General features: G+C 27.6%; 2 protein-coding genes across 2 annotated transcripts; both read right to left on the reverse strand.

Moving 5' to 3' along the window:
- Positions 1–1,224: 1,224 nt before the first annotated feature.
- On the reverse strand, positions 1,225–4,031 carry LOC126550959 (zinc finger MYM-type protein 1-like). The gene has a single exon (XM_050203703.1). The coding sequence runs from the start codon at positions 3,542–3,544 to the stop codon at positions 1,385–1,387; it is 2,160 nt and encodes a 719-aa protein (XP_050059660.1). The 5' UTR covers positions 3,545–4,031; the 3' UTR covers positions 1,225–1,384.
- Positions 4,032–10,945: 6,914 nt separating this feature from the next.
- LOC114123089 (chromatin assembly factor 1 subunit A-like) lies at positions 10,946–15,634 on the reverse strand. Its single transcript, XM_050203702.1, has 13 exons — positions 15,413–15,634; positions 15,070–15,317; positions 14,253–14,573; positions 14,101–14,186; positions 13,685–14,024; positions 13,370–13,577; positions 13,056–13,234; positions 12,799–12,975; positions 12,577–12,715; positions 12,330–12,479; positions 11,730–11,913; positions 11,525–11,674; positions 10,946–11,435 (listed from the first exon to the last, which is right to left on the reverse strand). Exons 2-13 carry the CDS (start codon positions 15,298–15,300, stop codon positions 11,147–11,149), a joined length of 2,454 nt encoding a protein of 817 aa, XP_050059659.1. The 5' UTR covers positions 15,301–15,317; positions 15,413–15,634; the 3' UTR covers positions 10,946–11,146.
- Positions 15,635–16,533: the final 899 nt, after the last annotated feature.

Here is a 16,533-nt window from a genome sequence, read left to right on the forward strand (position 1 = left end):
CTTGCAATCAGTTTTCAAAAATCAAAACTATCAATACCAAGCCTTGCAATGTTGTTAACTACGCAAAATTGATTGAATTGAACACAAATTTGCCAAATTTTGTCTATTTATAAGACTCAGTTTTCATGTAATACTGGTAAGATATTGCTTACTCTCATTAAATTCTCAGTTAAAAATGAAAATGTTATTTGTAATACTAAACAATAAATTCAATTTTTCCACTTAACTAAAATATACCCAAGTAAAAAAATAATATAATTGAAGAAATGTTATGATAATGTGATAGAAAAACCCTCTAACATTTTGTTCGTATGAACAAAATATCAATGATAAAAGTGCTATTATAATAGACGCGAACTATAAAGGAGTTGAATATCTTAATTCTTATTCCGTCAATATACAAGTGTATATCATTACATAAGTTTTAATGAAATACCCATTGTCAGTACTCACTTGGCACCAATGATAAACAAGAACAAGAATATTAGATTTTACGTGTTTTGTCATTACGCGTTTTAAACCGCGTTTGACGTAGGTGTAATTAGTTATATTTTTCATTCTATTTTGGTTATTTTTTCAATCATAAGAATGTACCTATGGATGAAAAAATTCTACTCATATATCTACACATATTTTACAGTTGTTCACGACCAATAATCACACACATTCTCATCTCAAAATTATATAGGTACCTACTGACTTACCGTACCACCGCACTGCCGCCTCTGCACTATTGGACACACAAATCGCACCGGTCGATCGCTCTGCATAATATTATTATTTTTACATACACACACACATATAGGTAATATATACAATATACATACACGGTACACACACACACACATGCACACACGTACACATTACACGCACCAGACCTATTAATAACCAATGGCGTAATTTGTTTTTTACCTACACCATCACGTCTGCAGCACTTCACATATTTTATATTATATATATTATGTTGTACGTATGACTATATCTCGTGTATATTCGTATTTATATGTATATAAATATGCACGCGCACTTATGTGTGTATGCAATGCATATAGGTACAAAAGTCGTCGTCATTATATTATACATACGTCGTCCCAATAGAGCGTCTCCTGCAGCGTTACCGATATATTACCGTTGCCGGTCACGATTGGCCGTGGCCATCAATCAACGGTCCGTCGGTCGTTTTCTCTTGGAAAAAAAAATCACCACACGACAAGAGGCACCAGTGGCGTGGCGTGGGTTGTGAGTGAGTGTAAGCAGTGGTACATTTTAATTACTCCCCCCCTGCCACAGACACAATCACTGATACATACAAATTACAAGTTAATTTATTTATACATTTTACAATTTTATTTAAAAAAAACACATCATAAATAATAAAAACACTTTATTTATATATCAAATCGATTCTTCTTGTTTTTTTAGTGAAATCATCAATTACATTATCATAAAATGAATTTTGATTTTGAATTGTGGTTAACAATCGCTTTTCAATTGTCAAAAGAGACAGATCTGAAAGTCTATTTTGGGACTGGGAGTTTCTGAGATGTGTCTTTATTCTTTTTAAACAGGAAAACGAGCGTTCAGCTCCTGCACTTGTGGCTGGAATAGTTACAATCAATGATGCTAATTTTGTAACCTGTGGTAGGCTATCTGATAAGCCAGTAGATTTGAGATACAACCAAAGTTCATGAATGTTTACTTTATGAAATTCAGTTGATGAGTATATAATAGATAGTTCACTTCGTAGAATTGCAAAATCAAAATATTCACCATATTTATCTTTTAACGAGTTCATTGCATTTGTAGGAAATTTGTTGATATACTGTTCAAAATTTGAAAAATCTAATAAAGAAAAAAAAGTCAGTTGAGTTATCTCTGTAAATCTTTCATTAGTTTTTGAAATTAATACGTCGATGATTTCAAAATAGAGCCTTCGGTAATTTGTTTTTCTATCTACAGATACTTCAGCCACTCTTTGCCTTTTTGATCTTAACGGTAAATCTGTATGATACTGTTCCGATTTCAACCAAACGCGTTCAAAATCATTTTTCATATTTTTTAAATGGTTTAAAAAATCAAATATTTTTTTATTACAATAAGTCACATCAAATATTTTTGTTTGTATTATATTAAAAAGTATTGTTGCTTGAGGTAAAATATTTCCAAATATTATAAGGAAAAAATTGAAGTCAAAATCTTGAATTGTTTGACAAAATCCTTTAGCGCACAATAATGTTTCACTATCCCATTTTTCACCATTTTCTACGATTGAGTTCATGAGATTTAAAACTTCTTCTCTGTACTCAGACATCATTTCAATAAGTCTACTATTATAATTCCATCGTGTTGGAGCCACAGACGGAAATCTCTTTTTGACTTCTTGATCAAGTGCATGAATTCTTTTTGTTGATTTTGAAAAAAATGATGAAAGACCAGAGAGCGTGGTGAAAAATATTTTACATTCCTTTATATAATCAACAGATTGTTTTAATATTAAATTTAATTTATGAGCATAACAATGTACAAATATCGCGTTTTTACATTTTGAGCGAACTAATATCTGTAAACCGTTATGTTGTCCTGACATGACGGCAGCTCCGTCATAAGTCTGTGCAACTAATTTATCTATGCATTTATATTCATTTAATAAACGAAAAACATGCTCAGCTAAACACTTAGCAGAGCGATCATGACTGACATCTACAAATCCCAAAAATCTTTCTTCTACCCCTTCATTAGTCACATATCGTAAAATTGTAGATAACTGAGATTTGGACATAATATCTGTTGTTTCATCCATAATTATAGAAACAAAATTTGTATGTTCAATTTCGTTTTTTATAGTTTTTAATAAAACATTAGAAATCGATTGAATGAGATCATTTTGTATGTCACCGGAAAGTCCAGAAAAAACCGTAGATGTCGATAGATGTCCACTTAATTTTGGATCGAGTGTACCCATTAAGTGTATTAGTTCGACATAATTTCCTCTGTTGATAGATATAACTTGTTCGTCATGTCCGCGAAATGAGAGCTCTTGTTTTGCCAAAAAACATGTTGCATCAATTAATCGACTTAAGACGTACCTATTATTTTTAACAGACTCATTATGTTTTTCGATACTTTGTTTATATGCATCACTAAGACATGTTTCTATTCTAATATTACCAAATTTCTTTAAAGTAATTAATGATTCAATATGAGAACGATTTATTTCGTGGCGATGTTTTAAATTATGATAGTTGTTTAAATCACTACAGCCATACTTAGACCAAGTATTTGATTCATGCGAAAATAAAATACACGGCCAGCAATATAATTTTTGCGTTTTTTGACAACCAGACAACCATTTGTTAGTATTATAATAAGAAGGATTAAAGTAACGAAAATTGTTTTTACATTTTGATTTTAAATCCTGAAGTGTTGGTGTAGGTCTCCCGTTATTTATAATATTTTGCTTTTCAATAAAAGTATTCGATCCAAACGATTTTAATAGTAATTTTTCAATAATACAATTGCATTCGTTATTACCTGAAGAGTCCATTTTTTCAAAAAACGTAGTTCTATACAGATACACGTCGTATTTGATGGTTTGTAGCAGTATAGCGAATAAACAGTGTCGCGTTACACGGTCGCGTATGCATTATGAAAAGTGCTTACGAACTATGTAATAATACGTGCCCCCCTCCAATGACACTTTGTCTATGTCTCTTTAGTAGGCTCGCGTAAGCAGTTTCAATCCGCATTACACGGCGACGGCATGGAGTATAAACTATAAATAAAGTAATACGAAAATAAATCGCTAATAATTATTATGGCCATCGATAATGTATACGACGGTGGGAGTGGTGGCTCGGTGGCCCGTACCATTACTTGTGTAAGCAACCATCAAACATGTTACGCACATCGTAAAAATAACTGATAACTTTTGTAAAATTATTTGACTTGATTTTATTTGAAAACTTTTTTTTCTTTTTTTCAAGTGTAAGCAGTGCTTACAGTGCTTACATGTACGCTACGCCCCTGAGAGGCACACAGGACCAATGCCGCCGCCACTGCTGTGCCGTCTCCCGTAAGTACATTATATTATTAAATATCATTTTTTTTCTACCGAACCGCCGCCACCGTCTTGACTGTATCTATATAATATATACATACTATACATATAAATGCTATTATATACACCGACAGTCACAGACCGTCGTCGTTGTTGTTCTGATGAATACAAGTTCGTTATTATTATTATGATTATTCATCGCCTCGGACACTATTTGACAATGTATATGCGTTTATATTATTATTTTGTCCGTTATTGGCGTCTATACGTCTACATATAATATTAAATTGTCGTAGGTGCATAATATAATAATACACAGGACGATTCATCAAACATGATCGTTCTTTTTTTCCCTCCAGTAATGTAGTGTTCAAAATCTGATTTTTGGAACTTTCAAATATATTTGAAGGCTCAATTCTTAATTTTTATTGTAATAGGTACCTAAGAAAACCATGTAGAGACACTAACTTATACTCAATGAATAACCTTCTTTTCTACTAGCTATAAATTATTTAGTGGATAATTTTTTCTGAAAATGTTCACTTAACCTATCTAAATCAACGAATAGTATTTGAATTACTTAACTTTTGTACTAAGTATATAATATAGGTTTATGAATAATGAGTTTGAATAGTATAAAAGAGCTATATAGTGACTTAAAAATTGTGTTAATTCATATTAGTCTATCAGTAAAAAATGGTGCAAGTATTATAATAAACACTAGATTAATTAATATTACATCTATTTTATATTTTTGTAAATCAATTTTCAAGGACTTGTAAGTATTTTAATAACTGAAAAACTATTCATTTGAATTTTACAGTCAAGTATGCAAAATCAAAATTTAGTGGTCAATTCCATATTTAGTATTATGATTTATCAAGATTATTAACAAAATGTTAAGAATTAAAAGGAAAAAAATTGCTTAACATACAAATCCGGGCTCTACTCATAAATCATGATTCATGACCAACAAGAGTAGTGTTTATTATATATTTAAAATTAAACGAATGATTAAGTTTAAGTGAGTATACTAATTATATAAATAGTAAATTAAGTATTACACCTAATTTATAGTTTATGTAAAACTATTATTAAAGACGGTTATTCTTTAATTTTTAAACAAATAATGAGTATGTAAAATAAATTAATTTAAAAATGCTCTTAACTCACTTAAAAATGTAAATACTGTAGAAACTCATAAGAAAATAGAAATAATGTTTTTGCCTTTAAGTTTGATAATAGGTCAATTCGCTCTATTATAAATGCTTACTAAACAAAATTGGAACTGCTAAACAGAAAAGGACTAGCAATATTTAACATTTAGTTAGACAGAGAGAACACAATAATGCGAATGTGGCATCCTCTTAATAATTCCCTTAAAGGTTAAAAACTTGGAAACTATTGGTTCAAATTTTATATGTATCACAGTTTTATAATTAAATAATTATATCTTTAGACTTTAATAATATATAACTAAAATTAGTGGTTCCAATTTAAAAAAAAAAAAAATTGGTCACAGAATATTTTGTAAATGGTACAATAAAATCAAATTATTTTAGAATATATTATTCTTTTATATAATAAACTATTAACAAAAAAAAGGCGGACAAAAGAGTTAAGATTTTCTGTATACATTAAGTATCGAGTTTGTCGCTGTAATGGATGTATTAAATTTGATATTAATGAGGTATCATTGTATAAACAAAAACAATTCTGAAGCGGAGACGATCTGCATATTTCATTTAATAATAAATACCTACATATTTTTATATACCTAACTAGCCATTAAGGTAATTTATTTTATTATTAAAATTTAATAATTATATTTATAATAAATTTAAAAAAAAATGATATTTATTCATTTTGTTTTTTATTTAAGTATAAACTTTTATGTTATTTTAAATTTGTTGTAGCATACGTTCAATATTTAATACTGCTATTAAAGGATGTTATTTAAAAAAATATTATTATTGTTTTTTTATAACATTATATAATCTATATATTTAATATTATTGTTATTAACTTTTGTGTTAATACCACCTACTACCGTAAAGCAGTATGAATAATACAATCTACATTATAGATAATATCTATAAACTATATTACCTACCTAAACATGATAATTTTTACCTTAAATTTATATTTTTACTTTCAGACAATATTATAGATAGGTATGCACTTACATAATGAAGACCAATATTCATTATTGTTCAATCATAATCCCTTAAATTATATAGCTTTACAAATTATATATTACGAGGATAAGAATTGAATTTTGAAATACTTCCATGATGCCGTAAGTATACAAATTAAAATAACTCTTTAATACTTTTACCCAAGATTCCCTCCATTATTATGCCCCTCTACACACAAACAACAAAATAAATACATACCTATCTAAACTTTATATATATGAAATGTAACGCTTAACAATTGTTACAGATGCATAATGATGTCTAAGTGTCTCACAACAAATATATTAAACATATTGTATATTTTACAATTTTATTAATTATCTGGTCAGAAAACATATTAATATAAAAAGTAACAATACAAAAATCTATTAAGTGTCGCACTCTATCGGTCTGCAAGATATGTTTATTATGACAGAATGGCAGATACCGTGGTAGGTACCATGGACGATATATTAATAATATAAGGCAATGTTTGTGTAAATAGATTATCAGGGCTGCCACAACGCAATTGCAAGATAAGCGACCGCTTAAGAGTGGTACCAGCAAGTTACTTAGAGCAGAAAATTTCAAATAACCCCATGAAAAAATAAAACTGTATTTTTTTCTTATGAGCAACCTGATAAATTTGAAATAATCGAAGGTATAATTTTATTTGACTGAAAGGTTGAAAGAACTACGTCTTGACGTCTTGTCTATAATAATAAAAGTGATATGTAAATATTTTTTATTATTTATAATTTTTAATTTGGAATATTATGCTTCCATCGTTATGATGACTTTATAAAAGTTGGATGGCGACAAAAAAGTTATTATTAGAAGTAAAAATGATTTTGTCATCGAAAAATTCTTCTACTGGCATTTAAAGAGAAATTGGTTGATCAGACAAGTATAAGTTTTAAATAATATGGAAGACAATGTAGCACCTAGAGGTACTCCGATTTGGATGGATGCAAAGTTCGAGATCTTAGAAGTTAGAACCTACCTTTGTTACAAAGTGACGATTTTCCAGGTACGATTTGAAAAATAAGAAGTGTTATCCAGTGTACCAAATCTTGTACACACTTTTACATACATAAAATGAAATTATTCACACTATTAATAATTTTAAACCTATTAACATTAATATATTACTATTTACTATGGTATAAAATATAATATTTATTATTATAATAATTATATACTAACTACGATGGAGGCTATATTTTGTCGGAAATGTATGCTGTCTGTAAGTTCAATATTTTTAGAAAAAATTATATTAACTCACCGTAAAAATAATAATAATAAAATTAATAATAGCTATATCGAAAAACATTTAGTGAAATATGCCAACAGGCCCGGTCACTTGAATTAGGTTAAAAATGTTAAATCGTATAAAATTATGATATATCTTTGAATTCAAATTAACAAATCTATTACAGTAACCCATTCTACACTTACTCAACAGCAGAAAACTGCCCATCTTGCTCACCTTTTTTTAATTAAAAATATTCTTCTACACCTAGGAGTGGCATAAATTAGATATATCCTATGTAGAGCGGCAAAAAACCAAGGTTAGCCCAATACCTAATTTATCCACAACTAAATCATTCGTATTCGTGGTTTTGAAATTCAATACTCGAGGGTGTGCACCTTGATGCATGGGCGCCTATAAGTAAAATTTTAGGAGGAGGAAGTTAAAATAAAAAAAAAATCTCAGCATAATGAAGATTTATTAAAAAATCTAAAATAGATATGTTATTTTCACATATAAATGTAAATATGTCATATTTATTGAACTACAAGCGCATAATATTTTTTGCTCAGGAGGCAAATTCCCTATCTTACCCCTCCCACAATGGGTGCCGACATAGGCGTAATTTGGAGGGGGTGAATGGGGGCAACTGCCCCCTCGACAAAAAATTGGTGGAGGCATTGCCCCCGCCAACTTAAACATAATATTATAGTTAATTGCAGGCTGTTCTGACTGTTCCTAATATTATGTTCATTTGCTAAAAAAATTACTAATGCCCCATGTGAAAAGTCCAAGTTACGCCTATGAGTGCCCATGCTTTAAAACCAGGTTTTTAAATGTTTAATTTTAAATAAGGCTCACACAGAGATTCGTTTAGTCACAAAAAACGATTTGTAGGTTTATACGGTCACCATATGTATTTTATATTTGGTCAAAACTAAATGTCTGTTGGTATTTAATAAATTGGCATTACTATATAGAATTTTTCATTAATCGTAGGTACTTTATTTATTTGAATAATAAACCATAATAATATTAAGGTGCCCGGTGCCGATGCGATTTTGTACACAAAAATACACTCTACGGGAATAGGGATCCTGTTCTGTAGAATCAACCAAATCTGATAATTTTTTTTTTTAACTAATAGAGGGTAATATTCTACAGGCCGCATCGATATCCGTTTTTCAATATTTTAATCTCAAACTTTATAATCTGTCTTCAAAAATAATAAAATTTTAAGCAATTTTGTATACCTGAGAATTATTCCCGTGAAGTCATTTTTTCAATATAATACACCCTATCAAACCCCCTTAAACAGACATCGGGTAGTAAATTAGTGGAAAAGTATTATAATTAAGGTGGTAACTAAAATACAAAATTTAATTTTCAAATTTTATAGAATTACGGAAAATTTGAAAATCTGGCACCGGGCCCCTTTAGAAGTAACATAGAAAATGAACCCATAGCAGTGGTGTAGCTGAATAACCTATCCAGTGCGCCGTTTCATTATTATAGTAGGTATTTTATTATTATTATAATATTGATATTTCTAAAATACGTCTATACAACAAAAAAATAGCTATTCATTATACTCTATACATTATGTTTTACAACGATAATCAAAAATATCTAGATAAGATAACAGACAATTAATTTAAATTTTATCTAGGTAATATTATAGATAACACAATAACACATTAACGATTAACACATAATATAATGTTTATCTAGATAATAGATGTTCAAATATCTGTAAAGAAAAATAGATATAACATATTATAATTTAAAGCTTGTATTATTAAAACAACTTTTATGCTATAAATAAAATATATAATTTATATTTGTATATTTTGTGGTATACCCGTATTGCAGTATACGTGGTATAAATAACTAGGTACGTCTTACCCTCGTATTCTCTAGTTAATGACACTCTCTAGTCTCTAAAAATCAATTAGAATGGCACTGTTAACTTGTAAGGTACGATGGTATGCGCTTGTCGATTCTACGCTCCTATTTGGTGGAAATGACTCAAAAATTATATATACCCGTGGTACGTATATCCCGACGCTGTATCCTATACAAAGGTAAGAACGTAAAATGACTTAAATAATATTCAACTCGGGTTGTTCAGGTCGGAAACACTTTATTAAATTAAAAACAAACATAAAATAAAACAATGAGAATACTATATCGCCTAGCCCGTACTACGATCACGCGTGATCGTCGTACCTACGTTCTTGCCGACTTACTCAGTGACAATGCCACAACGGACTGCCTGTGCTTGCACGTACGGCGGTCTTATATAAAAAATTTTCTTGTCGCCTTAGCACATTTAGCTTCAACGGCCTCTCTTATGTTAACGATTTTATTTAAAAATATTCTCCCATATATATTAAATAATAATTTTTAGACGACTGTCTATAATATACGACAATTTATACTTAAATTTTCACGATCGTAAATAAAATTGTGTCTTAAAAACGATTACTCGACGGAAGAATTTCCTACATATTTTAAGAATGTAATAACAAGTAGTCATGATTGGTGTTCATACAAAATGAAAGTGGAAAATAAAAAAAATTTTCTAGTCAAAATATTTTTGTTTGCATATTTAAACATTCACACATTCAATATTTATAACAATTTATCAAACACTTTTTATGGACAAGATTCATACATCTAAAATTATTTTTTTAATCTTTTTTGGGCTAGAATGGCATTTGGTAAGTACAAAATCCACAACCCTAGCCAACCCTTCTTCCAACTATATTGAACTACCATATCCAAAAATATATTATTCAATTGCTTATGTATGCCGTAAACCCATTGACTATAGTATTTGTTACACTAAACTAATTTAATACATCAATAAATTAACAATTATACATAGTCAGGTATTCATAATGCATGATAGAAGTATGCACTTGATTACAAGATAATAATTCATATACAATAATAATAAATATTAATTTAATATTAATTCTTTATCAGATCCTATCTTGAATGTATTAGGCTATCCTAGTAGGAAATAAGTTGATATAAATTTTAAGTTTATTCAAAGAATTATTAATGGTAGATATTATGATGTACCCACCATCCAACCCTATTCTCCTGTATTACAGTTGCATTAGTTTCCGAGTTAAATTTAAAATTTAACACATCTATTACACAAATGTGGTCCCTAGTCCCTGCGGAATATACTAAACAGCAGAATGAATTTCCAATGAATTTTAATCCAATAATTATTCAACAATAATAAATATTATTTTTTGAAATTTATGAAAAACTATTTAATTTTAACATGATATTTTTAAAATTATATAGTTTTAATACATAATATCATATATTATTTTAAGAATACATTTTGTTATTTGGAACAAAATATAATTACTAGTTTAATAAAAAATTCACGATTTCAGTAGAATGATCAGTTACCATTTAAAGAAATAACACTATTCATAAAAGATTAATTTTAATTTATTATTTCGTTATGTTATGTAACTTTTGTTACAATACTATAAAACTATAAAAAAAACTTCTTATATTCATTAAATAACTTATAATTAATAAAATAATTGGAATAATATAAACAACATATAAACAAATGTATTAACAATTCTAACTGTAGACACCTACATTTTACAGAAATATCAAATAATTTCATACAGTTTTAATGTTAGGGATAGATATATCTTCACTAACTTCATCCATGTTGGGGCTCAAAGATTTTTCCTTAAATTTTCTATCTACCATTGATTTTAATTTTTTTTTTGGCGATAAAAGAATAGGTGTAATCCTTTTTTTACCTCCAACAATGTTGACTTTTTGTGCTTCCTTAGTTATGTCGATTACTAGTGATTTTGTGCTCTCTTCAGTGTTGAATAGGTTTTTTGGGATAAAAACATCTTTCTTAGACTCAGTCATATTTTGATCCATTTCACCACATGGCCTAATTTATTAATAACAATGAAAAGTAACTTCAAATTAACATTTTGTAAAAAGGAAGGAAAAAATACAAATTATAAAGGTAAAAATTACTTTTCCAATAAATTGGCTTTTGCTTTTTGGCTTTGAGGTGTCATAAAACTGGTTATTTTTTTAACAGAAGTTTTTAATTTAGGAATTTCATTTTCTAAATTTGTAGGATATTCAACTCCATATTTCTCAAAGTTCTCTTTACTTACACACCTAAATAAAAATAATATTAAAATTTTTTTTTAATAATTAGCAATGAGTAGATTACCATGGAGCAACATGTGTAGATTTTGTTGCAATAGATTTTATGGTTTTCTTAACAGTAGATAAAGAGATAGAGTTATCATCGTCAGTATTTCGGCCATTTTTGACCAATTCATCAATAAAATTCTTAACAGCCAATTTCATGCCATTTGTATTACCATGTATAAATGTAATTAAATCTGGAATAACTAAAATAAAATAAACTGTTAGTAAATCATAATATTATAAATAATATCAACATAATATCAATCAGATAATTGAAGAAACATTGATTTAAATTACTTGATTTTAAAATTAGTTAAATGGTATAAACAACTATAGTTTTAAAAAGAACTCAAAACTTATGATACTTATAAGTCTTTCAAATATTAAATACATATATATATCAATAATTCAGTCTACTCTTTTTCAAAACGATAAACATAATCATTTAATTAAAAATTCCATGAAGTGATTTCTAAAATATCTAAAATCTATTACTGTTTTACTAATATTCAAATTTCAAAATTATTTTTTCAGATTATTTATTTTTAAACTTCACAAAAAGGAAAACTATAAAATAACATTATAGACAAAAAATATTTTATAATATTAGTAATAATACTTGAATCAGGAAGTATTTTAGTCTTTTTGGTTTCAGTAGTAGTTAGGTCTTTAGGTGAATCTACTTTGATCTCTGCTTTTGTTATGATAGGTTCTTCCTCGTCCCAAACACAACGATATTTTAGTAATGTATCAGCTACTGATTTACTCACTAAAATTAATAATCAATAAAAAAAAAATAATAAAAAAAAGTATAGATAATTAAGGATTAGAAAATAATTAAAAATATTTCAATATTTATTATTTACCATTATTAGAATTTGTAACATTATTTGGTATCCATATACAACCAACTAGCCTTGGCTTAATACGCTCCGTTTTTTTCTTGATTTCAGCTTCAAATTCTTCCCCTAAAAGCTTTAGTTTTTCTTGTTGTACTTCTTCAGTCTTCAATACAATAAAAAAGTGTTAATACATCATTATATATATATATATATATATATTATATATGTATAAAATCGCATACTAACATCGCTATCATTATCTTGACCTTCTTCATCGCTCAAATATCCATGTGGAACAAAAACATCATTATCAACTTCATACTCATCCTCAGGTTCTTCTTCATTATCTGTACCATGTATACTTTCACCAGGATCTTCTTCTTCCCACTCATCATCAGAATCAATTTCATAGTCAAACATTATCTAATTAAAAATTATATTAAAAAAAAAAAAAAAAAACAAAATTAAATTAATGTTTGTAAAAAATAAATAATGGTTCATACTTTATCACAAGCAAATGGTCTTTTTGGTTTTACATAAAGACTTTTTTTTCTCCATGTTCCCCAATAAGGAGGACGTTTGTTTTCATCAAACTGTAACAGTTTCCAACGGAAGTTTTGAGAATTTTTTTTTAGAGTAGTACCAACTTTATTCACATCTTCATTGTTGGTTGAACCAGTTTCTAAATAAATTATGATGAATTTCTAAATTATTTTTGATTAAATAATAGCATTAAGTATATTATAATAATGAATAATATAAATAATATTATTATTAAAATTATATAAAATAATATAAATTAACAAAAAATACATACCAATAATAATGACATCTGTATCATTTTCAACTTGAATAGGCCAAGTTGCATCTGACTTAGAAGGCTTGTGTTTTCCAGTTTTAAGTAAACTTAAATATAATAATTCTTTATTTTGTTCACAGTGACTAATACATTTATCCACAACTTTTTTTTTATCAATATTTAAATATGCTCTACGTATTGGTGCTATTTTCATGTCTTGCTTAGTCTATAAAATTTAATTTAAAAATATATATTACATATTTATATAATATATTATAGCTATAATATTATAATAATTTCACGTAAAACAATACACAAAACGTTAGATATTACCTGAAAAGGCATGAAGTAAGTTTCTAATTCTTGATTAAATATCTCATCATCTTTTTTAGAAATCTCTAAATTCAAGTTTTTTGGTTTAAAAAACCCAACAAAAGCAGCTTTAACCTTTTCTTTTTTTTTCTTTTCCATTTCTTCTTTTTCTCTTTGTTTTTCTTTTTCTAATTCTTTAGCTTTTCTTTCATCTTCTTTTTGTTTTCTTTCTTTTTCTTTTTCCAAATCTCTAGCCTTCTTTTCTTCTTCTTTTTGTTTTCTCTCTTGTTCTTTTTCTAACTCCTTAGCTTTTTTCTCTTCTTCTTTAAGTTTTTTTTCTAACTCGCGTAGTCGTTTAGCTCTAATAATGATAACATATTATATTTTATAAGTAAAAATACAGATATTTATTTATATAATTATTGTATTATTCATACTCAATTTCAGCATTTCTTTTTTCTTCTTTTAAACGTTGTTTTTCGGCTTGTTCCTTAAGTTTTTCTTCTCGAGCTTTTAATTTTTCCTGTAGAAGTATTAAAAATATACTGCAATTTCTCGCCTAGGAAGTAATGTCTAGTATAAAACTTACCTGTTTAATTCTTTCTCTTTCTTCATTTCTTTTTGCTGATTCTTGTCTTTTCAATATTTGCTGTGGAGTAAGCTTCTTTAAAGGTGGTGTAGTATTTTCTAATTTTCCAGTATCAGAAGTTGAATTAACTGATGTATCATTACAACCGTTATCTGTATCTGATGAAGTAGAAATAGTATCATCAACATCTTTAATACTTTCTTTAATTTTTGGAATATTTGCATCATTTATTTCTTCACACACTTTCTCAGTTATGTTGTCTGACTTAATTATATCTGAACTAACAGATTCTTTAATACCCATATTATCTTCACTTGATTCCTGTGATAGAATAAAAATAATAAGTAATATTTGATATCTTATTATGAATATTAGTAAGCAAGTTGATGTATTAAAAATGATAAAAAAAAATAGTTAATGACTAATACATTTTTATTACAAAAAAATTTATTTTTATAATGGAATAGGTAATATATTTAAAATAAATTACATAAATAGGTATGTATTTTAGATACAGAAATACAATAACTATATAATTCAATATTCATAATTATAGCTAGATTATTAAAACTGTTACTTATAATAATATATCATTAAGTTTTTTTCAAATCATACTAAATAATATAGATATTATTAAATAAGTTGTTAAAAACATAATAATAATATACTTATGTAGTTTAAAGATAGTAACTGTATCTATATAAATAATTGTATACAGCCCAAATAATTGGTAATAAATCTCGTAATCAATTTAAGATACAAAAAAAGGAGTCTATGCCCAACTACAATAAATAATATTAAAGACTATGGTTCTTACCTCAGTTATTTTTTTATCTTCGTCATCAGATTTAATAAAACACTTGGTCCCTCCATTGAGCAGTTCAACCTTAGGATTTTCCACTCGTGTTTCGTCATTTTCGGTGCCACTAAGTTTCCGTTTACGACATTTGGAATTGGCATCATCGCCGGGTGAATTTACCAACTTGAACGGTAGACACTTTTGAACCAACTTCTTGGCAGACTTTTCGACAGCTTTGCTGCTGGACATGACTATACAATAATGTACTGCGAAAATCGAAAATTCTCAAATATTATTTTTATCAATGATACGTGCAACGTTACTAATTTCGGAAAAGAACATTTAATGACGAAAAACTCACATTGAGAACACAAATCAAAATTCAATTAAATATGAAAAAGCTTGTACTTAATACACCAGTGTTTAAAACACAGTAGTACTACACAACACAGTATAAAATAGAGTGCAGACAGAATCAAAGTACATTGACTAAATCTATACACCCTGAACAGCTGAAATACAGAAACAGAATTATAGAATATTTAATGAATTGTTCAATTGTAATTTGTTGTCTGTTTACCTTATCGGGACTCGAAAAAATTGTTTAACCTAACAATGCATTGTATTGCCGAGTAGAAAAGGCGCGAAATTACCATGTCGTCTTGGAATATAACATATTCTTACTTAATTCATGATTTTATTTTCCATGACATTAATAAAACGCGGAATTATTTTATTTTATACCCACCTTTTATAAAACAGTTCATGTAATCATGTCGCTCATAATTCATAAAAATATATTTTAAAATTTTGAATGTTTGTAGTTCGTGTACATTAGAAGCACTATTATTTATTTAGGGATAGGAAATTTTCCTCTGTCTGATTATAAAAATCTGGAGTTGGTATAAAAACATAGGTACTAAAGGTACTTATCTATTTACTATTTTCATAACTAAGAAAATATATTATATTAGTGTTGGTTATTATAAGGAAATTAACAGCACATTTTTGCAACGGTAAAAACTAAAAAGAGCAAATGGTTTACTATAAAGTATAAATAATGTATAATTTAAAAAAAATAAAAATAAAAACAACAATTATTGTTTTAGGGATATTGTCAAAACTTTTTAATGTTTTTATGTTTACCAAAATGTTTGAAACAATTGCAGTTTAGCTACCAAGCGATTTTTAAATTTTTTTTATTGAAACGTGTATTTTAATAAGTTAAGAACGATGGTGTCAAAAAAAAATTTGTGCAAGTAATTATTTTGGAAGTTATATCCTTCCAAAGTTTGCGATTTTACGTTTTTACATAAGTAGGTACCTATGCGCACAATGCTGTACCTACATACTTACTTTCCTACGCGCGCCATGTCTATAACGAATTTTTCGATGTAATGAGTAATGGGTATAGGTGATTTTATTAGCTAACTAATAAAATACTAAATATTGTTCAAGGCTTTGCCCATGTTTTTTTTTTTC

Source organism: Aphis gossypii, chromosome 3 (genome assembly GCF_020184175.1).
Source record: "Aphis gossypii isolate Hap1 chromosome 3, ASM2018417v2, whole genome shotgun sequence".
In the NCBI taxonomy this organism is placed as follows: domain Eukaryota; kingdom Metazoa; phylum Arthropoda; class Insecta; order Hemiptera; family Aphididae; genus Aphis; species Aphis gossypii.

Coding starts and splice junctions, on each gene's coding strand:
- LOC114123089 (XM_050203702.1), bottom strand. CDS start 15,300: ATGTCCAGCAGCAAAGCTGTCGAAAAGTCTGCCAAGAAGTTGGTTCAA. Junction 11,675..11,729: donor TCTACACATGTTGCTCCATG/GTAATCTACTCA, acceptor ATTTTTATTTAG/GTGTGTAAGTAAAGAGAACT. Junction 11,436..11,524: donor AAAGCCAATTTATTGGAAAA/GTAATTTTTACC, acceptor TTAATAAATTAG/GCCATGTGGTGAAATGGATC.
- LOC126550959 (XM_050203703.1), bottom strand. CDS start 3,544: ATGGACTCTTCAGGTAATAACGAATGCAATTGTATTATTGAAAAATTA.